Source organism: Macrotis lagotis, chromosome 1, assembly GCF_037893015.1.
Source record: "Macrotis lagotis isolate mMagLag1 chromosome 1, bilby.v1.9.chrom.fasta, whole genome shotgun sequence".
Taxonomy (NCBI): domain Eukaryota; kingdom Metazoa; phylum Chordata; class Mammalia; order Peramelemorphia; family Peramelidae; genus Macrotis; species Macrotis lagotis.
The window spans coordinates 868028737-868052722 of record NC_133658.1 but is presented as its reverse complement, the minus strand read 5'-3'; the positions used below and the strand labels follow the sequence as shown (position 1 = coordinate 868052722).

At 43.9% G+C, this 23986-nt stretch overlaps 1 protein-coding gene across 2 annotated transcripts; it reads left to right on the top strand.

Annotated features, from left to right (window-relative positions):
* The first annotated feature begins 3839 nt into the window (after window positions 1-3839).
* On the top strand, window positions 3840-23039 carry ELOA (elongin A). Of its 2 annotated transcripts, none has more exons than XM_074218143.1 (11): window positions 3840-4052; window positions 10254-10310; window positions 11197-11315; window positions 12218-13415; window positions 13842-13956; window positions 15345-15500; window positions 15991-16088; window positions 17610-17790; window positions 18441-18552; window positions 18948-19156; window positions 20415-23039. In XM_074218143.1, exons 1-11 carry the CDS (start codon window positions 3978-3980, stop codon window positions 20474-20476), a joined length of 2382 nt encoding a protein of 793 aa, XP_074074244.1. In that variant the 5' UTR covers window positions 3840-3977; the 3' UTR covers window positions 20477-23039. The 2 variants fall into 2 exon arrangements, with proteins under 2 accessions (XP_074074244.1, XP_074074243.1); XM_074218142.1 differs by having other exon boundaries at window positions 3877-4052; window positions 15348-15500.
* Window positions 23040-23986: the final 947 nt, after the last annotated feature.

Genomic DNA, 23986 nt, shown 5'->3' with positions numbered 1-23986 from the left:
CAGGATCTCGCATTTCTCTTTCCTTTTTCAAACTCCTTAAAAAAAGTTTTATCTACATTTTAAAAATCTACTTCCTCTCCTTTTACCTCTCAATTCTTTACAGTCTGGCTTCCTGTCTCATTGCTCTTCTCTCCAGAGGTACTCATCTCTCTTTTAGAGTTGAGGAAACAGAGGCAAACAGTAAAGTGATTTATCTAGAGTCACATGGCTTGTGTCTGAGTCTGAATTCGAACTCCAGGCCCAGCTCTCTATCTTTTTTCCCTGTACCACTTGGCTCCTTCAAGCTTTTAAAGCCTATAGCATCCTTCCAGTCCCATTAGACACTGCATCCTTTCTGTCTTTTCTTCCTTACATACAATGCTCCTCATTTTTCCTTTGCATTGACATATCTCCCTCCCAAAGTACCTACTCTGTGTGTATGTGTGTGTGTGTGTAACTCTATGTGTAGCTGTGTAAGCCTTAACTTTATATTGATCCTGCATGCATTGTGATATGTACTTGTCTCCACCCTTAGAATATAAACTCCTTGAAAGTAAAAAATTCTTGTAGGTTTTACTGTATTCCCAATGTCAAATAGTTCCTGGCACCTAGTAGGTAGTTCATAAATACCTGGTGATTGACAGCCAGAAACATCCATAGATATGTACATCCCCAATGAAAGGTGCTGGGAATATTTGGAAAAATTAAACTAAACTTCAAAATTCTAAATATCTTGGCTGCAATTCACTAATTGGTCAAATGGAATCCTGTATTGGATGGAACATGGATCTTGTACTTTCTGTACTAAATAAAAAATGCATATTGAAGCAAATAACGTAAGTTATTTGCGCACATGTGTCTGTCCTCTTCTCTATAAGACTGTAAGCTGCTTGGGGGATGGGGCTGTGACTTAATTTATCTCTTGTGATCTCTAGGACAGAACCTTCCTTATAATAAGCTCCTTATAAATCTATATAAGCCTGAACTGAATTTTATTGAATACAGTTCCAGAGCATTTCCACCTCACAGCTGCCTATCAGGGGCAAAACTCTTGGGCGATGCCAGGGAACACCCAAGGGACTATGGGTCAGAAACAAGTCATCCCTGCTGATGAAGACTGTGATTTTCTCTGTCAAATCAGGCAGGAGGGGTTCATATCAGAAGCTCTCAGAGTCCTCAGCTATTAAAAAAAAAGAAAAAGACTTGAAAACAAACTAGGACATTTACAAACAATAAATGTTTTATTTAACAGACATTTTTAGACTTTAACATAAAATGATCTGCTGAAGAATCTGGGATTGTTTAGCTAGAGGAAAAGACAGGACTTGCATGATGTCATAATTGTTTAAGTATCCGAAGGGTCTTTTTATGAAGAGGAATTAACACTGTCCAGTTTGGTTCCTTATAGCAGATATAGGAGAGAGGGGAAAGTTCTAGAGAAGATTTCAATTAAGTATAAGGCAGAACTCTTTTAAAAAATTATTTTTATTTCATTAAATATTTTCCATATGCATGTAAAATTTTTAACAGTCATTTTTAAAAATTTGAGCTCAAATTCTTTTCCAACCTCCTATCTATCTTCTATCTTTAAGAAGGCAAGTAATTTGATATCAATTATACCTGTAAAGACATGCAAATATGTATTTGCATATGATTTTAGCAAAAGAAAACACAAAATAAAAATTAAAAATAAAGTTAAAAGTTGTCATTGAAGGTGGCTAGGTAGTGCAGTGGATAGAGCACCAGCCCTGGAGTCAGGAGGACCTGAGTTCAAATGGGGCCTCAGACACTTAATAATTACCTAGCTGTATGGCCTTGGGCAAGCCACTTAACCCCATTGCCTTGTAAAAACTTAAAAAAAATTGTCATTGAAGTCTTTCACAGTTGGTCATCCTTAAAATATTGTTGTTACTGTATATAATGTTCTCTGGTTCTGTTCACTTCACTTTATGTGAGTTCATGTGAGCTTTCCCATGAACCATAAAGAAGAACCAATAACAATGAGAGTGAATAATAAATATAATGAAATAAAAATGAAATGGGCTTTCTTCTGAGATGATGAGTTCCTCAGTGTTCCTTCAGGAATGAACTGAGCTCACCTCCACCTCTCTGATTTCTGTGAGTCAAATCATTCTGTATTATAGTACTATGCAAACCTTAGTTACAATATAAATGTGAATTTTATTTGTACTAAATATCACAAGTAATGTTAGTCTTGAGATTATCCTTGCCTTTTTGGTGAATCCTGACATTTGTGTGCTGAGTTTGAGACCTAGGGCTCTATGTTCCTGACTCTTAGATTGGCAGTGGTGCCAAGGTAAAAAGAGCCCACTTCCCCAAGCTACAACTAGAAAAGTAAAAAATTATCTCCAAAGTGGAGCCCATTTCTTTCCCATTCAGCAGTTCCCAAAGAGCCCATTCAAGGTCTTTAAGACACAGAATCTCTCTCCCTCATGGAGTTTACACATTAAAAGTGCTGTTCAATTCAACAGACATTTACTAATCAATACCTACTTATGTCAGGCGCTATAATAGAAAATACAAAGGAAAAAAGCCCCTCTCTTCAGGGAATTTACATTCTCTTACCTACACTTCAGTACATTCAACACAAATAGAAACTAAATTCAGAAAGAACAGTGGAGGCAGGAGGAGGAAAGAATCCGAACTAGTAGTGGGGTGGGCCCTGCGGGAGGTGGCCTTTCCGGGGCTCCCGGGGACCCCCAGGCGGAGCTCCAGCAGGCGCTGTGTGGCGCGGCTCTGGCCTAGGACACGGGGGGCCTGAGCCCCGCTCTGGGTGTCCCCTGGGAACTGTGGAGGCTGCCCAGAGGGGTGGCGGGGAGGGAGAAGACCTGGGCTGGGGAGGCCGCCCGGAGGGGTGGCGGGGAGGGAGGAGAAGACCTGGGCTGGAGCCTGGGGCTGGGGAGGCTGCCCAGAGGGGTGGCGGGGAGGGAGAAGACCTGGGCTGGGGAGGCTGCCCAGAGGGGTGGCGGGGAGGGAGAAGACCTGGGCTGGGGAGGGGGAGGGGTGGCAGGGAGGGAGGAGAAGACCTGGGCTGGGGCCTGGGGCTGGGGAGGCCGCCCGGAGGGGTGGCGGGGAGGGAGGAGACCTGGGCTGGGGAGGCCGCCCGGAGGGGTGGCAGGGAGGGAGGAGAAGACCTGGGCTGGAGCCTGGGGCTGGGGAGGCCGCCCAGAGGGGTGGCGGGGAGGGAGGAGACCTGGGCTGGGGAGGCCGCCCGGAGGGGTGGCGGGGAGGGAGGAGAAGACCTGGGCTGGGGAGGCCGCCCGGAGGGCCTGGATGAGAATCCGGACCAGCAGCGGGGGAGCAAGGCCACTCTCCCGAGAGGCCAAGAGACTGGCCGTGGCGCCGCCCGGCAGGTTTGGGGGGCAGAAGCTGCCCGGACCCTTGGAGTAGGTGGGTTGGGGGTGGTGGGAGAGTTTGGGCCCCTCATCGGTTTCCTCCTCTCTGAAGAGATGGGAGGGTCCTTCCTTTCCTTGGTCCGCGGGTGCGGGAACAGGGCCATGAGCAGGTTGTTGGTCTTTGGGTTTATTTTTTATTTTTGTTTTTGTTTTTTTGCAAGGCAGTGGGGTCGAGTGGCTTGCCCAAGGCCACACGGCTAGGCCACTATGCAGTGTCTGCGGCCGGATTTGAACGCGGGTCCTCCTGCCTCCAGGGAGGCGGGATCCCGGGGCCGGGGGGGGGGCGGCCTCGACCAGGGCCAGCGGCTCGGCACGCGGCGGCCCCCGGCGGCCGCGCAGGCGCAGAGGCGCGCACCTGCCGGGCTCGGCCGCCGGGGGCGGGGCCGCGGCACGTCGGGGCGGGGCCAGCCCGAGGGCCCCCTCCCCCTCCCCGCGCGGCCCTGGAAGCGCCAGTTCCGCTTCCGCCAGCGCTGTGGAGGCGGCGCGGGCGGTGCGCTCCCCGCTCCCTCGCCCTCTCCCCTTCCCCGGCCGTGGAGGCGCCGCGAGCCCCGGCCCGGCGAGGAGGCCGCGCCAGTGACCACCATGGCGGCGGAGTCGGTCCTGGAAGTGGTGGAGAGGCTGCAGTCGAGGCTGGCCGGGAACCCCGAGCCCAAGAAGGCGAGTCTCTGCGGGCCGGGCCGGGCGGGCCGGGGTCGGGGCCGGGGCAGGGGCCGGGGCCGGGCGAGGGGCGGGCCGGGGCGGGGCGCCCCGCGGGGGGCGTTGGCGGCGGGGGCGGGGGGCGCGAGCCGCTAACGGTCACCGGGGCGCCGGCCTGGGCGGGCCGCGGGGAGGCGGCGGCTCGCGGGCGGGCCGGGCCGGGCCGGGCCGGGCCCGCACCTGCCGCCCCCTCGGAGCGCCCGGCCCCGGGCTGCAGCCCCCCGGGCTCCGGCTTCGGATCCGAAAGTTTGTTCTGGCTCAGGGGGGCGGGGCGGGGGGCGGAGCGGCCGGGGGGCGCGGGCCCGGCCCCGGGGAGGCTTGGCCGAGTTCCTCGAAAGGGCGCCGGGGCCGGGGGCGCCGCACGGGGAGGAGGGGCCGCCGATCGGCGCCCCCCGCCGGGCCCGGGCTCTGCCCTCTGCGTGTGGAGGGCGCCCGGGATCCCCGGCCCACACTGTGCCGGGGCTTCCGCGGGGGGCCCTGGGTGACTAGACTCTTTTATGGCCTCCCCGAGTGATAATGGAGAGCACTGACCTCTCCTTTGTCCCGTCCCGTCACTTTAAAAAACAAATCCTACTCCGTAGTGGGAGAAAAACATTTAAGTTCACTTAGTACAGCTCTCTGGGCAGGAAGCTTTTTACCAAACCTCGTTTTATGAAGGGCAGAAACCCCAGGCCCATGGCAGTATCAATCCTGTCTTTTTTAGTGTTTGAATACAAATAGCAACTTGCAGCTCTTTACCGCAAACTTCATCGAACAGGGCTTATTTTTAAATGATATCCTATTTTAGATTGCAGCCACTTGAAGAGAAAGCAGTTTGATTATTTTAAGTTTGAACCTCTACTCTGCTCCCCCCCCCCCCCCCCCCCGGTAGATTTCCAGTATGGCACCACCACTCTTCTTCCCTAGTCGTGTACACGCTGTATTGCTAAGATGGCATAAAAATTTACTAGTACAAACAAATTCCCAACTTAATGATCCAAAAGTAAGCTAGTGGTTCACCCTTCTTTGGAATTCATAGCATGGTATCCTAGCTGGAAAAAGTTTGGTTCCTATCGACTTAGCAATTCGCCTTTCTATTTAGGATTTAGTGCAATTCACTTTCCCCTTGGGTGCCTTAGACCTGTGTGAGCCTGCTTTCCATTTGTCACAAACCAGGTTTTATAACATCTGTGCATGCTTGAAATAGCCTCTATATTCTATCAACTAAACTAATTAACTGCTCATTCAGAACTCAGTTCAAAGCAGTTCTTGAGGAAGCCATCTTATTTGACTGTAAATTGTAGTAGAAAGAGCCTGGAATTGAATTCTAAGGGTCTGAGTTCTAATTCTGTCATTTATCTTTTTTATGAAACTATTATTAGCTCTTGGTTGCTATGAAATATGGCAGACCTGGTGCTTTATGTTTCACTATCTTAACATCTGGGTACACTTAGAAATGCTTTTTAAACATTGCTTTCAGGATTAGTACACTTAGTAAATACTGATTCAGTCTCTTCACGTGCTTATTTCTACTAGACAGAAAATGTCTTTAACATCCACAAATAAGGTTCTGATGTCTGCTTATCACAGAAGACCTGAGATTTCTATGTATCTGGTAGGACAGCACTGCACACATATTTTCAGATTTATGTGGTGATGGGAGATTTCTGGTTAGCAAATTAAACACTTCATGGATTTCCCCTTCTTGACTTAACTAGCTTGGTGGGAGGAAGGACTTCCCTCAGGCACCTATGTGTGTGATAGGTTTCACCTCTACTTTATTGATGAACTGTCTGGGTGAATATAGGACCATCAATTGTGTCCTTAAGTCAGACCTGCCTTTTGCCGTGTCCCCCACCCATTTTACTACCATTTTGTCTTTGGGACCAATTCTAGGGTAAGGAAAAGGAGAGGGAAAATTATTTTGATAAGGTCACAAAGATAGTAAGGATAATCAGTACTAATGTCTATATAGCTTTATACACATTACTTCATACCTTCTTGTACTGACTATCCAACCATCATTCAAGAAACATAATATACATGTGTCACACACATGGAGGAGTGGGGTACAGCCAGCAACAGGGGGAAGAACAAAAAGACCAGAAAAGAAACAGAAAATTGTGACCTCAGCAGATAGATTGTAACCAGGGCTTACTAAACAAGAAGTCAATCTGATGTGTCTTTGTATCTCTTTGTATCAGTTAACACTACACACTTTGCTTTTTGTGGAGAAGAGTAAATTGTCAGCTGGATTGTCAGGTCTGAAATCTGACCTGAGTTCAAAATCAGCTTCAGATTCTGGCTATGTGACCTTGACCTGTGCTTCAGTTTCCTCAACTGTAAAATGGGGATAATAGCACCTAATTCCCAAGGTTGTTGTGAGGATCTAATGAGATAACAATTGTAAGAAAGGATCAAATGAGATAACAATTGTAAGGCTCCCTAGTGGGGGTCTGAAACATGGCAAACAAAATAAAAATGTTAGTTGTCACTTTGAAGCAATTCAGGAAAATGACTGCTTAGGTGTGGAGATATTTCAATTTACACTGAAGAAATCGTGGATCTTTGAAATATCGAAGGGAAGTTGACATTCTGTTAACTACAAAGGTGCCCCCTAAGTTGTGAGAAAAGTGTAAGGTGGCTGAATAATATTATTTTACTTCTTGTTGAAAATAGATTTCAGAATGCAAGACACAGACTCATAGTTTGTATTCGGTCATTAGATTATTTAGTATTAAATGTTGGCAGTTTGTATTTCCCATTATGTTCACTTACATGTAATAGTATCCTTGAGTTGGTATATGGTTAGCAGACAAATGTTGGTATTGTTTTTCTGGAGCTGGGTTTTCTAAGAGATTGAATTGGCTGGTCATTAGGGCTTTAACATGTCAAAGAGAAGACTCCTCTACATTCAGATTTTACATGGATTATTTTTAGGAAATGGAAACCAGTTTTAGAAAACTAGGAAAAAATATGTGTCCCATAGCTAACATCTCCTGAATGTTTTTCTGTCAGGATGTTACTTACCTCTAACCCTCCTCAATTTTAGCATGTGTGTGCAAAGACTTGCCTGTGAAATGATCCTGATCCCAGTCTCATACTTAAGCAAATCATGTGTGTGCTGGTTTAACCTTAGAAGGGTGGTTATTACCAGTGTCTACAATTTTGGTAAATAATGTGATAAATCCTCATATTCTCCTTTGTTGGTATTTCAATTTTGCCTGCTTTTATACTTTCTATTCCAATATCACTTTATTTAGGTATCTTTTTTTTAAACTATTACTTAGTGTTCAGGAAATAGGATGATCTGATTAATCTGTTTTGGTTAGAAAGTTAGCATATTACCATAGATGTCAGTTTTCAAAGAATTATAACACACACGTACAGAACTTACTGAATGTGATTCAAAAAGCAAGTATCTGATAGTATCTCAAGGTCACCATTGTGAATATCTGTTATCACTGTACTGTAATCATGTGGATGTGCCAGTTGAGAGAGTCCCAACTGACAGAATTCTGGATTAACCAGTTTTTAGTTGTCTCATTTTTGTTGTCTTTTTCTAGGTGAACATATTTGTCCACTTGTAGGATCTGCTGTGATCCACTCTCTGATGACAGGAAAAAAGCATACCTAGTAAACCTTTCTCTTTCGGGCAGATCACTAACTGAAGGGAAGAGGCCCCTTTTCTCTATTGTTGAATAAAGTGGATTTGAAACAGATAAACCTCAAATTTCAAGTGACCCACAAGGATTTTATCAGAAGTACCCCTTCATTATTTGATAGTGGGTTTTAAAAGAAGGCAGTAAACTTCCCCCTATTGGCATTGCTGGGGGCTGTGGATGCTTTGTTTCATTAGCCATAGAGCTCTCAACTTATATGATGTGACAATGTGGAAATCTTTGAGTGGCAACTAAACTATGTTAAGAAATCAGAGAATCTTAGCTCCATTTCCTTCCATTTGTTACTTAGTGTCATGGTGGTTTATTTACATGATTAATGCCTTTATATTGGGAGGGCAGTCATTTGTCATTTTAGTATATACCTAGCTTTTGGGTAGATCAGATAATTCAGATCATTTTTAATCAGTGCTGATGTGGTCAGTCCATAGAACCACATAACAGCTTAAGAACTAGAAAAGATTTACAGGTGATTTGAGAATCTGAGGGGCAAGTGATTTAGCCAGTGTTACCCAAGTGATGAGAGTCAAGATTTGAACTAAACCTCTCATTCTTAATCCTGTGTTTTTTTCCACAATGCCATATCATTCCCCACCTTTCAAAATATAAAGCATACCTTTATATCCTTAATGCCAATTGTTCACTCATCTTTGAATGAAAACCCTTTCCCTTAGAGATAGCACCAGTTTTCTTACTGATTCCCTTAGTAAGAAAAATCACTTTCTTTGCTTTGCTTCTCTACATGGAAAGATATTTAGGTCGGCGCTGCCATATTTCAAAGAAAAGTGCAACAACCATAGGATTTGAGGCTCTGAGAGACCTTTGAGATAATTTAGGAAAGTGACAGGTTCACAGCTTTATTAGCTAAGGTAGGATGCCCAGAAAGTGCCCAAGTCCTGAAATGAAAGCTTGATGGTAGCTAGAGGGAGACACTGAAAAATGAGCCTAGGATATAAAGCTAAAGAGATAGACTTCTGTAAAAGCACCATTCTTTTTTTTTTTTTGCAAGGCAGTGGGGTTAAGTGACCTGCCAAAGGTCACACAGCTAGGTAATTATTAAGTGTCTGAGGTCGGATTTGAACTCAGGTCCGCCTGATTCCATGGCCAGTGCTCTATCCACTGTGCCACCTAGCTGCCCCTAAAGGCACCATTCTTTTTTTAGTTTTTGCAAGGCAGTGGGGTTAAGTGGCTTGCCCAAGGCCACCCAGCTAGGCAATTATTAAGTGTCTGAGGCCAGATCTGAACTCAAGTATTCCTACTCCAGGGCTGGTGCTCCATCCAGTGTACCACCTAGCCACCCTTAAAGGCACCATTCTTAATGTTAGTTGTGCTGCAGATCTGGAGACTGAGGGCCTGAATCTGCCTCTGGTTCTGCTGCTTATTAGCCATGAGACCTTAGGCAAGGTAGTCTGGCTTCTCTGAGCTTTGGTTCTCTCAACTATAAAATCAGACTGTGAGGTGAGCTGAATTCTAAGGTATCTTCCAACTCCATATAGGATTGTATATTAGCACCATTCCCCCCCCCCCCCCCCCCAGTCATGGCATGGATATTGTGGTAGGGTAGAAATCTGGGGAAGGAGTGTGAGGGCTCATTTTTCAACCATGCTAAAGGCACACAGTTGTATTATCCCATAGGATCAAAGATTCAGAAATCATTTCATTCAACCCCTTCATTTTACAGAGGAGGAGGAGGGCCTAGGCTCAGAGAGGGGAAAATGATCTGCTCAGTGTAACTTAGGTAGTAAGGAGGAGCATGGGGATTCTAACCTAAATCTTCGGACTTCTAACTCTTCCCTACTGCTCTGCATTCACTGTATACCACAGGCATCATGATGTGGGTGCTTATATTAGAAGACTTTCTAAAGAAAACAGTGACCAACATGCAGGAGGGGAAAAATTAAATAAGAACTGGAGTGTTCTTCACAAAGTTGGAATTAACTGCTCACTAAAGTATCTTAATTAATTGAGCCCCGGTTATAGTGAATACTGAGATGAATCATAATAACTTCAATGTGTATAGGGCAATAGTTTGACAAAGCACTGCCTTCTCAGGGGCCCCATGAGAGGAGGAAGGTGAGAAGAAAAATAAGAATTTAATTTGGTTCTGCCCACTACTCTCATCATATATATATCTCCATTATTAACAGAAAAATTCTAATAATGACAGATGAAATTTCAGCAGGAAACTACTCTTTGCCTGTACCTACTTAGTTATTTAGAAAAAATAGCCTTTAGCGAGTGACTACTTCCTGAAGGCACAGTGCCATTTTTCTCAGAGTTCCTCCTCTTCCTTTCTCCCTCTGCTGCCAGGCCTATGTGGCATTTTCTGTAATTGATGTTGTCTTGTTCTTTTACCAAGTCTGGGGCAAAATACTAAATGTCAGTAGAGTTGATGATTCTTTCAAATGTATTCTGAAGCATTGTTATTTCAGGAAAAGAGTTTTCATGTATCCCAACGAATCAGATTGAAATTGTAACTGTAAATTTTTCTTTGTTTCTGTAGCTACTAAAACATTTGAAGAGACTCTCAGATTTACCTATCACAGTGGACATTCTTGCGGTAAGAGAGCCTTAATAACCTTAAATCTTCATATTAAAGTAATAGATGAACCTAACTGACAAGAGTATTGATTGTCAATATTATAGATACTGACAGTAAACTCCTTGAAAACTGGGACTGAGTTTTATTCCATTTTTGTATTCCTGGTACTTACTACATTCCTTGCATATACTACTATAGGCACTTTGATAAAAGCTTGTTGACTTTAAAATAAAACAAATGGGAAAGAGAACATTTATCTCTAGCTTTAATGTGATAAAGTGCTTTTACATGTACTCTATTTGATCCTCATAACAAGTATAGCAGTGGTGTGTGTCCATTTTATAGAAAAGGAAAGAAATTCAGAGAAGTGAGAGAACTTTTCCAAAGTTATACCTTTTTTCATTCAGCAAACATTTATTGATGCCTGTTGTATATTTTAGAAATTTTCAGGGTGCTAGGAAAGACAGTAGTCCTTCCTTTTCCTGGAGATTACAGTTTAGTAGGGAGATATGACACATAGATAATACAAAATATTGCATAATTCTCTTACTGGAGACTTGGGGAATGGGAGAGAGTATAAATGCCAAACTTGATACCGTAATCTTTCTAGTACATAAAATCAAGTAAATCTTTCAAGTTCAGTGTGGTCCTTTTGCTTTTAAAAATCTTTCTAGCATTGGGTTAAATATTATTCCTCACTGTACAATAGAATTTTGATACTCAGTATTATCAGAATTAGATTAAGAAATGAACTAAATATTTAAAAAAATTTAGAACAAGTTTTTGATAGGTAGAAGTGTTTGGTAAAGACAGTGGTGGTTTTTACTTCAGAAAATCTGAGGTCTTTGAATCTGGTGTGAATTGGGTTTAATCCATTTTGCTGGTTCCCCCTTGTATTTTACAGGAAACAGGAGTTGGGAAAACAGTGAATGGCTTACGGAAACATGAGCAAGTAGGAGGCTTTGCCAAGGACTTAGTAGCCCGATGGAAGAAGTTAGTCCCCGTTGCTCAGGAGGTTGAGAGGTAAGATGTTCTTTACCCAGACTGCTGCATGACTATTTTCAGGTGCCCAGGGGTGACTGCAGAAAGGTTCATTGGCTCATAGATTTACAACTGAAAACAACCATAGAGGCCATCTCATAGATACTTGTGAATTGAATTGACCCTAGTCCAACCCCTTTATTTTTATAGAGAAAACTGGGGCCAACAGGCCCCAGTGATTTGTCTAAGTCACAGGGGTAATAGATGCCAGTACTTAGCCCATAGTCTCTGACTCCAAATCCAGCAGTCTTCTTTTCCCTTCGTCTTTGCTTCCTTATTCCCATTTCTGATGTGAACCCCACAGTGGTTTCAGATTGTTCAGATCTGAAAGAATGGCAACTATTCTGATTCTGGGACTTAGAAGCCCTTTTGTTTCCCAGGAATGGATTCAGGAGACCTATTTCCTGGTCTGAAAAGAGAGATAGTGGTATTAGAAATAGAAAGCCTATTGGTAATTGGCCTAGTTTGAGATTTGTGGGGTAGGTGTGATTTTGGGTAGGCAGATGAATTTGAGCTGAAATTTCGACAGTTAACTTGACTTAGAGAATAACATGTACATGGATAATTGGGTACTTATGTAGATTCCCAAAGGGAAGAAACAATTTGAGCTCTCTCTTTTGTCTTTCAGCCATACCCATCACACCTGTACCTGTCTTATTGCTGTCTTAGCCCTATGTAGCCATCTCTTTTGTCCCATAGCTTTCTCAGGTACTCCCTGCTCTAATCCATCCTTAATACTAGTGACAGAATCTTTTTTCCAGATAGATAATAGTTATGTCACTTGAGGGGTGCCCCCCTCCCCAAGTCTTTGCCCCTGTTCTCTACATAGGAGGTAATTGACAAATTTTAATGAAATGATTTTTTTCCCTCTTTTGTTTGTTTAGGAATATTGAGCCTGAGGAGCAAGACCTCGAGAAAAGTAGTTCTAGAAAACGTCCCAGAGATGTTTATCCCAAGGAGGAGGAGTTGGAGGGAGACTATCGGGAAAGCTGGAAGGCTTCTTGTAGCCAGCCACATAGTCCTGACTGCCGTGAGAAAAAGCACCGCAAACTCTCAGAGTTTGACAGAATGCCCAAGGCCTCACACGCTGGTGAGACGAGAGAAGAGAAAAAGCGATGGCACAAAACCTCCCCATTCTATGCCTCGGATCATGAGTTATCAGACAGTAGTCATGTTCACTCACCTCAACCTTGCACAAGCCCTCAGCTGTTATCCATGGACTATGATCAACCTCAAGAAGAAGAGGAAGAGCAACTGGTGTCATATCGAAAGGTTGGCAAAAGCCATAGTCATGTCTTTCAAGATCGAGGGTTAAATAGCCAAGAGAGACGTTTGGGTGATCCCCAGGATAGATTCTCTGTGAGTCGGAGCAAAGAACACAAGACAGCACAGAAGGAAAAGCATCGATTGGATACAAAAGAAGAGAAGACCTTTAGTTTGAGTCGAGAAAAAGCATTTAAGGCTACTACTCGAGAAGAGGGCCGCAGGTCTCCCTCAGGAACCAGTACCAAGGAGAAGCAGACATTGTCCAGTGTTGTCAAGAGAGAGCGGGACAAAGAGAGCAGCAGTAGCAAAAAGAAGTTGTCTCCCTTGGAGGTAGCTTCTGTCAACCATATGAAAAAAGCAAAGCACAAGGATACACAGAAATCCACATTGGAAAAGACCAAGTTGAGTGTGGACAGTTTTGATGAAGGAAAATGGGAGGAAGAATTTTCTCCCAAGACAAAAGAGAAAGGGGGGTCTAACAGCTTAAAGACACGGGAAGGGAAATCCAAAGCTTCTAACTCGGACAGAAAACCATCAAGTCATTTTTCAGGGGCTGGGGAGACAGATGTGGATGATGACTATGAACAGCCCACCATGTCTTTTGAATCATACCTCAGCTATGACCAGCCCCAGAGGAAAAAAAAGAAGGTTGTTAAAACAACAACTGGGGTTCGTTCAGAGAAAAGTCACAGTAAGCAGAACGGTTCCAAAGCTGATCATAAAAACTCTAATAACACTGTTCAGAAACTCCCTAAGATGAGTGAGAACAAAGCAGAAAAGCAACATTCTGGAGCCAGCTCCACCAAACTAAAAAAGGTAAGAAAGTGGTTATGTCTCCCCATGCCTAATATCCGCTTCTTATCATAGACTGCTGCTCCTCAAAAATGTACTCTCTTCCTTTTGTAAAGTTTTAAAGATTGTTTGAAATTGTACAACACTTGTGGGAGTGGTCTTTGAAATGTTTAGTTTGGGGCTGGACTTTATCTGGGTTTTTTTTTCATGACTCAAGTAGATTTCATTCAGGACTCACTTTTTCCTTAAATATCTAGTAATGATTCTCCTGCTTTGCTGGAGGAGGGAATTTCTTGAAGGCCTGTGGCATGTGCTTGCTTACCATTTATTTCCTTGGTAAAGAGAGAAGCTCAGCCAATGAGTGTTAAGATTTGACCTTAGAAAAGAAAATCAATTGTGACAAGTGAAGTCTAAAGTCTTAGACTGAAATGACCGACTCTCATTCTGCAGCTCTCCACTGATGTGACCCCAACATTACCGGACATCCCTTTGCCTACCATTCAGGCCAATTATCGTCCACTTCCTTCTCTTGAACTGATGCCCTCCTTTCAGCCAAAGAGGAAAGGTAGGCTCCCTATGTGGGGATGGGAGGGTTCCTTCAATACGGAGAAGAACAGGGATTAGAGTTGGAACCATCTTTTAACTTACTGTTTTCTGAAAGAAGCTTTAACAGAAGCAATAAGATGAGGTTTTGAAAAGCCGAAGGTGTGACTTCTCAGCTGCTTCATTCTCTCTTCCAGTAGCTCCCAGAATCACTTCAGAATTTGAGATTTGAAAAGAGAATCTTAGCATTTATCTAGGACAGCTTCTACATGAGAAGAACCCCCACAACAGCAAGATCCAACAAATGGTCTCCAGTCTTTGCTTAAAAACCTCAAGGGAGGAAGAACTCACCTAAGGCAGCTCTGTCCAGTTTTGAAGAGCTCTGATTGTGAGGGACATTCTTCCTGACATCCAGCCTCTTTACAGCTTCCCTGTAGTGCTTCCAGTTGTGTCTATAAAGTATCCCAGAACAAACCTCCCCAGTCCCTCCTCCATTTGACAGCCCTCCAAAGACTTGAAGACATACTGCTGTTCTATTTCTTTTTTTCTCTCCTCCAGGATAAATGAAGAGTATTATAGCTTTTCTGTCAGTTACTAGTGCTTTCTTTCTAAGTTTCTTTGCCTGTCAACTCTTCCCCCATCTCCTTTCAAAAGGTCCTTCAGTGTCCTGGGGGCAGGGAGGTTTTGTACTAGAGTAAATATTTGTATTTTAACTTGGCAATTTTTGGGGGCAGGTATGATAAGGCAAAGCAATTGTACTTGTTTTGGATATGTATGTGATTTGAATGTATGGTATTGGGTCTTTTCTGATGTCCAGGATTAATTTATTATTGATATTTCAACTTGGCAATTTTGTTGGGCAGGTATGATAAGGCAAAGCAACTATACTTGTTTTGGATATTGTGTGATTTGAATGTATGGTGTTAGGTCTTTTCTGATGCCCAGGATTAATTTATTACTGAGCTCTATAAACCAATATCAGACTGAATTAGTCTTGTTTGGTGTGAGATCCTGATGTTTCCCAGAAGAGCAGGAAACCATTGAATGCAAAACTTGGGCTACTACTGACCTTGTCATTAATGGTTGGCTAGGGCTAGTCTGAAATGGTTCCACTTTTCAAATGATGCAGTTCAATGAAGGGTTAAAATATATTTCTATGAGTGACATATTTTCTTTTTTTGATTTTTTTTTTATTTTAGTTTTTGCAAGGCAATGAGGTTAAGTGGCTTACCCAAGGCCACACAGCTAGGTAATTATTAAGTGTCTGAGGCCGGATTTGAACTCAGGTACTCCTGACTCCAGGGCCGGTGCTCTGTCCCCTGTGCCACCCAGCCATCCCAAGTGACATATCTTTTGAGAGAATTTTGACAGAATCTTTTGAGAGAAATTTAGTTTTATTCTTTTCTATAGCAGTTTCCTCACCCCATGAAGAAGAGGAAGCTGGATTTACTGGCCGTAGGATGAATTCAAAGATGCAAGTCTATTCCGGTTCCAAGTGTGCCTACCTGCCGAAGATGATGTCCTTACACCAGCAGTGTATCAGAGTCCTCAATAATAACATAGACTGTGAGTAAATTGGATTCAGCCTTGTGTCCTATCTGTGATGGAGCCTATCTCTGAGGGAGATAACTTTGTATTAATTGCTAGGCTTCTCTTCATTCTTTCCCCTACATTTGGAATGTTCTTTTACCTCTTCCTTTCCCCTGCCCCTCAAAAGTGGGTCAGTTTATCTTGATTCTCCCAAGTCCCAGTCCAGTGCTATGGGAAGCTTTCCTTGATAACTTCTTCTATCCCTCCCTGACCTCACCCACCAAGCTGGAAGTGATTTCTTATTCATTTGGTTTCTTTATTTTGTGTGTGTGTGTGTGTGTGTGTGTGTGTGTGTGTGTGTGTGTGTGTGTGTGTGTGTGTGTGTCTTTTCTCCCTATAAGCCAGGCAAGGATTGGCTTAAGTTGCATTTCTCCCAGCCTCAAGTATGGTATTTTGCATATAATATGTGTTAATAAATCTCTAATTCACCATGTCCCTCTTTTTTTTTTTTTTAACCCTTATGTAGCAATCTATGAAGTTGGCGGTGTTCCCTATTCTGTACTTGAACCAGTTTTGGAAAGATGTACTCCTGAGCAACTCTACAGAATTGAGGAGTGCAACCATGTGAGTTTTCTTCTGTAGGGGCAGGGTGGGGTGACACCCCTTCATGGTTTACCTCCCTGAATAACTTGCCTTGTCTCCATATATTTGCTGTGTTTTTTTTAGCACACGTTAAGATTCAACAGGCACTTGCTATTTTCTCTGATCCCTGGCTTGGCTCAGGGGCTTCAAGTGAGCATGTGTTCAACACCTGCTCCTGTCATTTTCAGTAAAGCCTCTGGGGCCAGAATCTAGGTGGGATTCAGAGAGAGGAAAAACATGCTTAACTAGCAGCTCTTCTGGCACCCTTGGGCTTGCCTAGTCACAAAGGTCAAGGGAGAATTCTGCCACCAGAGCCCCTAGGGTGCAGGGAGGCAACAGTTGAGCTTGACATGCAGGTGTAGCTTGGTTTCTGAAAGAATAATATAGGTCAGATCCAGAGCTTTCCAAATTATATTGCCATTAAGCAGATTTTATTTATAATCGTTTCTGGATATAATTTTTTTTTGCATTACTACTTCACTTAAAAAAGGGTGAATTAAATCCCTTATTAAACATTTAATTTCCTCTTTAGCACTGAAAGTCAGAATAGAAAATATCTATCACTGCAGTTTAGCTGATTAGCTATACCTCATTTCTGCCTCTTTATAGGTTGATGAATTAGCAGGAGCAGAGCTCCTGAGCCTCAGTGATTATTTGTAGGGTCCCAAGGGCAGGGGCTGGGTTGTGTTTTTTGTGCTGAGAGCAGTGGAGAAAAGAGGCAAAAGTGGAGTAGAAAGAACAGCTGACCTAGGGTCCTAATCTTGCTGCATGCTCTTCATGTGACTTTGGACAAGTCATTGAACATCTGGATGAGGGAAGGTGGGGAGGGAAGGAATTGAATCTGTATCAGGCATCTCCTTTATGAGGGGACTGGGCTAAGCACCTGATAGTTCTCGGGTTTGGAAAGGAGGTGCCAGGAGGATTCCCTGCTTTACACTGTAGGGCAAGTGACTTGTCTGGTGGGTCTGGGGGGAAGGTGTGACAGGTATGATGGATGTAAAGTGCTGTGAGATTTCTGAGAGGGATTTGGTTCTTAGCAGCTGGAAATTGAAGGAGAGAAGCCTGTGTGGTTCACCTGGGTAGTTGTGAGAACCTAAATGTGCAAATATCACATTTAATAGCACTTTAGCTTCAGCAAGCATTTATTAAGCACCTACTATGTGCTAGGGACTGTAACTCCAAAGAGAGAGCAAACCTCATCCCACTGAGCATGGAGAGATGGGGGGAGTCAGTGTGTGCGTAGCCAAGGCAATAGATGAGCTGATTTGGTTGCTGGTAGATGGAGCGGGAGCGAGGTGGACAGGGCCCTTTGTAAACTGGAGCCGTAGACACTCGGGTTTCAGGTGGTTTTTATGCCATACCCATAATGCTTTCTCTAGAGGGTTAAGCAGAATTCTTACCTGGGAAAAAATTGGTTTTAAACCCATGTTGGTCAAAGTAGTATTTGGAGCAATCTTTCTTGAGGAAAAAAAAATTTCTAACAGGTATTTGTTTTGACTTCAGGTATTAACTGAAGAGACTGATCAGCTGTGGAAAATTCACTGTCATCGAGATTTTAAGAGAGAGAGACCAGAGGAATTTGAGTCCTGGCGAGAGATGTATCTTCGACTCCAAGATGCTCGGGAGCAGCGACTGCTCCTCTTGACTGAGAACATTAGATCAGCTCATGCCAACAAACCCAAAGGTAAAAAGGAAGGGAGGGGAAAGGGTGATGAAATATGGTCAGGAGCATTCAGGATTATGGGAAGGTTCAATCATCTGGCTCTACTGGGGATCAGTAAGGCCTTGGTCCAGGATAGGCTGATCCAAAGATTCTAGTGCCTCCCACATGTGGTGCTGTAATACATACAAGGAGGTTTTCAGAGTTGCTAATTTATCAATAAAGAAGTATCTTCACATGCCTTAGAAAGATCTCAGTCCAAAGGTAAAAATTGAAGAGAAATCAGTTTTCAGTTCAATATAAGTGGAAAAAACTCTACAACAATAAGAGCCAATCCAAATAGCAAGATCCCTTTTACTTGGAGTCTCCAAGTGAAAGAAGTAGCAGAAGTTGGACAACCATGTGGGAGGGAAGTTGTCAAAGGATTCTTGCTCAGGGACATCTTAAGTCTCTCCCATATCTTAACATTTGTGACATCAAATTACTTGCCATCTCAATGGGTAGTTGGGGGAGAGGAAGAGGAAAGGAAAGAATTTGGAACTCACTTTCAAAAATGAATATTAGAAATTACTTTTAAATGTAACTGGGGAAAAATAAAATAGTAAATAATTTGTGACACCAGAAAGAATTTTTTTGTCCTCTAACCCAGAAGTGACTCCTTTGCTTCCCTTTAGGCCGACAAGCAAAGATGGCCTTTGTCAACTCTGTAGCCAAGCCACCTCGTGATGTCAGAAGAAGACAGGAGAAATTTGGTACTGGAGGAGCAGCTGTTCCAGAAAAGATCAAGTAAGGTCCTTTTCATGCTCTTGTGTCCCACCATGCTCTAGTGGGTAGTCACTCAGTGTAGGGAAGTACACTAAAGCATGCAGCCAGAACATGAGAGGTTCAAGACCTGCTGACCTCACACTCATCAGGGAGGGAGCAGATCACCTTTCCTCCTTAGGTCATCCCCTTGTCTCCAAAATGGATAGACTCCCTCAATAATATTGAGGAGCTTCAAAAGGCAGAGGGGGCTGGCCCAGCTTCTAATGAGCTAGAAAGTAGATTTAGAGAGAAACTTTTTCCCCCATTCCAAGTAAGAGATGATTTGTGTGCTGAACATGGAAAATGGACTAGACAAGGACTGCTTGGCGATCCTTGGCTCTGTACTCTTGTTCAGCTGCTTGGGCCTTCTCTTGTAGGATCAAACCTGCCCCGTACACCTCCAACAGCAGCTACACCTGCAGCAGCAGTGGCAGTGGTGGCGGTGGCAGCGGTGGCAGCAGCAGCAGCAGTTACAACAACACCGAGGAAGGCCAGCCGTACGACGGCCCCAGCACCAGCAGTGCCTACTCTTCCTCGGTAGTCAGCAGCACAGTGTCTTATGATCCCAGAAAGCCACCTGTAAAAAGTGAGTGACAGTGGGGGTTGAAGTGAAACTTTTAACCTTTCATTTTTTTCTGCCTCATATAGGACACTTGGGGGTGGGGGGAGTTGCTTAAAGCTCTGGGCCTCCTTTTCTTCAGGCCCCTCCCAGCTTTAAATCTTGCAGGCTAGCACTTATTGGGAACCACATTGTTTCAAAGCTTCACTTCATCCACTAGAGGGCAGCTCAACCCCCCCCAGGCCTTGACCTTTGACAGAATCTGATGTCTGTTAACTCGATGAATCCTCAGGTTATTTTGTTATAGGATCATGGATTTAGAGCCAGAAAGGACTTGAGAGGCCATGTCATGTCTTATGCTCATTTTACAGGGGAAGAAAGCAGCCTGCACTCAGCTACACAGGTAGTGAGTGGCAAAGTTGATTCTGAGCCAGGGCTCATGCCCTGGCATCTCATGGTGCCCAGAAGGTGTGGGTCTTTGGGTTTTAATTCTTATAGGTCCTCACTAAATTTTCTCTATCTGTGTGTTTCATAGCATCTTATAATCATAGAATGTTGGGATTAGAAGGGGCTGGGGAAGTCCCTGGATGAAGACCACACTCTGACATTTAAAGTGATAGTGGTTTAACTATTTTTAAATGTTAGCCATTGTATGGGTTTTCATGAAAGGGTCACAGCAGTGTTGCTGGATTTGGGTAAGGGTTGAGGAAGATGGTTAAAACTTGGAACTGGTCTGACAGTCAGTTCCATGTTTTATTAGCCAAGGTAAAGTAGGCAAAGGTAGAAGGGGAAAGTTAAGTTGAAGCCAAGATCTCAGAACTTGACAGAGAATAGTTGTCATGAAATAACTAGGGTGACTTGATCCTGTAATTTTCTTTTAAAGAAAAATAGCATAATCTGCTTAAAGAACCTTTGAGGATAGGGTCTAGATGTCAGGCTTGGGTCTCTGGTACCAAATCCTTGCTTAGTGGTGACATGAGTGAGGTAGCTCATCTCTTGGGGGTTTCTTTATGTATTTAAGGGGGCAGGTGAGGGATGGACAATGATCTGGATTAGGAATGTTTTGTTTTTTTTTTTAGCATTGAAATTCAAAGTTCCAAAGGCTCTTCCCAGGTCTTTAGTAGTTGTATATTTGGTTTGTTTAACAGTGAGATTTCTGAGAAAAAAACTGAGGATAGAACTGACCTCCTACCATCCCTGTCATGATCATTTTTGGCAAATCAGGGAGGTTATTGATAGAAGCCTTCAGTGGTCAGGCCTAACTTTCTTTGTTCTCCTCTCGTAGAAATTGCCCCGATGATGGCCAAGACGATCAAGGCATTCAAGAACAGATTTTCCCGGAGATAAAACTTTTCCCCAAAGTGGGAGAGAAGAAGGGGCTAGTGAGGAGTGAGGGAAAGAAAGTGAAGCTCGCAGAGGAATCTAAGATATTTTGCTTCATGGAGCCAGTTGCTACCACATGCATCTCCAAAACCTGCCCAAGGATTGACAAAACCATTTCTCCAGGTTTAGTGCCTGTAAACTACCTGCACACAGCCCCTGCCTCCCTGCCCCGAGAGCACTTGAGACTTTATAAGGAAAGATGTGAAGCCTTGGGCCTCCTGAGGATTTTAAGGTCAATTCAACCTTGTTAGCAAATTTCTTTGTAAACTATGGAAAAATAGTTTTAATTAATAAATATTTCCCCAGATTGTATTTATAATACCCCCAGTATTTTTTCCTCCTCTCTTTCGCTCTTTTCTTCCTCTCTCTCTTTCTCTCTTCCCCCTCTTTCTTTTCTCTCTCTTTCTCACTCACACATATACACACATCCTTTATATTATTTTAGACTTCTTTCTTTTCCTAACATTAGGGTAGGATGCAAGTCTAGTTAAGACCAGATTCCCTGAACTCAGCCCAGTCCCCAGCTCTTCTCAGTGTGGGATGCTGTTCCAAAGGGAAGACTGGCCTCCCTGAATCCCTCGCCCCACTTAGGGACCCTCCACGGTGCCTATATTGTGTGTTCTGGACAAGCCTTGGAAGTCCTGCGATGCTCCCTTAGAGGGCAGTTTGTCTCTCCCTGGATAGCTCTTGGATCTTAAAAACTGTTAACGTTTGTTTGTTAACCCCAGGTAGGAGATTTTCCTGGTGTTGCTTTTCAGTTCCTGTACAGATGCTTATCTTGCGTTATCACTTATATCGTCATCAAATAGTATTTATTAAGGCGCTTATTTGGAAAAGTGAGCGACTTTTTCTCAACCCTCTTCATTTGTCCTGTTGTGCTTTATTTGAGTATCAGTGCAAGACATACATCCTGCGGGAGAAACCTTGAGTTGCACAGCCTGTCCCTTCTTACTCTTCCATTACCCCAAACGAATTCAGAATTTTCCATTCCTGCCTCAAAAAGATTTTTCTTTTCGTTCTTTCTCCCTGCTCAAGGGTGGAAATGGGCAGCTACATGTTTCCAGATTTCATATAGCCCAGGAAAAGATTTCCTGCTTTTTTTTTTCAGTTAGGCACTTTAATCTCTTTGCTCCCTGTGAATTATTGCTGGAAGTGAAAAGTTTTAAAAGCGTGTAGTAGGTTTGGAGTGTTTAAAAAGAAACTGGTAAGATCATGTAATGGAAGACCTCAGCAGCTTTCAGGAGTTTTTGCTTTTGGAAGGAAAGATTTGACTGGAGCGAGACCTTTGCTGTCCATTTGTAAGGAAAAAGGACAAAAGTGATCTGGCACCAGGCACTATGAGTGGCTTCTGTGACACTGAATAGAAATTCTGGCAGTAGAGGCCTAGTCTGAAATGTGGAAGGAGCAGCTGAGAATCAGGGACTGGAGTCAAACAAGGGAAGGGGGCTGCTGCCCAAGAACCACATAGGAGTTACACTGGAATGGCACATTTCGCTGCTAAAAGCAACAAGCTCTGAGAGAGGAAGCAGAAGCAGTTGGGGTAGACTCTTCCTCTGCCCCCAGTTCTGCTGGGGGTGGGAAAGAATCTGGCCAAGCTGACTGGGGATGAGTCCATTCTGGCATCTCCTCTTAACCGTGTACCACACCCTGAACCAAAGTACTTAAGAATCACCCTGGAAGGCTCCGTGATTTTTGGTTTGGTGGTCCAGAGAGATGAGCAGCGAGTGGGTCAAGGAGCAGAGCTCTGCATGCACGCACATCTAAACTGAACATAGTCATGGTGACTGGGTCCATATTTTTGGTCTTTCCTTCAAGGATGACAAGGTATTTCCTGCTTCCTCCACATATCCCTTCCCCATCTCCTGAAGATGGGGAGCAGCCGGGAGATTCTCAAGGCCCAGTAGATCACCCTCTGTGTCCACCGTCCCTAGTCTGGTTCAACTGTGCATTTGGGGCTTTTACCACTGATACTTTGCGGGCTGTCAGAGATGGCAGGTGGGTCTGTAGAAGGTTCCCTGATCAGCTTTTAGACAGGGAGGGAATTAAAGGGATTGATTCTCTTGGATGTTGGCTCCCTCTATCAGCGCCCCTCTGTCTCCTTCTGACAGGCTTTTGGGCAGCCCCCCTTGCCACTGGGTACCCTGCCTTTCCTGAATCAGGACCTGGTGGGTGGGGGTGGACAGGGAAGCAAGGTGTCAGCTTCCAGTGAATCAGCCTTTCCCACCCTTCACTTGTGCAATTTCAAATGTTCTGTGCAAACCAAGTGCAGACCACCAAACTCATCCTTTGTGATCTTTGGTGTGTGTGTGTGGTGAATGGTTTCTTGGGGGCTTTGACTTTTGTTTTGGGGTGGGAGGGAGGAGTCAGGTTATTGGCCTGCTCTGCATTTGTATTTTGGTCCCCAGATGTAAATAGAATTTTCTATGTTACTTTTTTGTGGTAACTACCAAGATGAATATTTTAATTAGATAAGTTATATGAAAAGGAACAAAAATTCCATGTCTCAATAAAAAGAAAATACTGGCTATTAGCATGTTTCTTCTTTCCTCTTTGTCACAATTCGGCAAAAAAAATTTATCAAGTACAATGTAGTTTGAGAGGCTCCATGATAACTGATTTGGGCCCACTGTAGATTAACTTAGGAGGATATGAGCAAGAGTTGCACAGGATGAGAAAGGTGGTGGGTGGGTTCTTTGCTCATTGGCAAGCTCCCTGGCCCTAAAACATTAGAGACACAAAATGGGAACATTTGAGGTGGAGGCAATCAGGCACTTGATAGGGCTTCCTGGGAAAAGGAATTAGAAATTCAGTGGGAAGGCATTTTAATAACATGCTGAGGATGGCAAAAGAGATGGAGAGTCCATCTCCAAGATAACTACGAGGGAAGACAAAAGATTTGGTATGAAAAGTGAGAAAACATGAAGATTCTGAGAATCTGGTTAAATCTGGGGTGAGGGTGGGACAATCGGGTGGAGGCAAATTAAGGAAGTGGGTGTTCTGATCCCAGGAGGTGTTGGGAGTCACTGAAGCAGAAATGAAGCTGGTCTGTAGATCTAGGTCCAAAAGGCAGACTGGAAAGAAGATACCTAGAGACAAGCCCATAAAGAGAAACTGCACCAGGGGAGGAAGATGAGGGGCAGAAGTAGTAAGAGATATCCTACACTGAATCAAAAACTGGGGGGTGGGGGACAGTCCATGGCAAAATGCCAAGTATAAGGCTGGAGTACTAGAATAGAAAATCAGCAACAAAACAGAAGAGAGGCATTGGGCACATACAAACCAAACATGTACAATAAGGACAAGCCTATAGAAAAAAAGCTGCAGAAAGAAGGCAAGGACTCATTGGAAAAACTGGTTGGCAATTTGATGGCAAAGGAAATTCCAGAAAGATAAGGAAGAAAGTAAAACATTTTCTTAATTGTGAAGGGGACATGAATTTTTTTTTTTAAGTTTTGGGGTTTTTTGGCAAGGCAA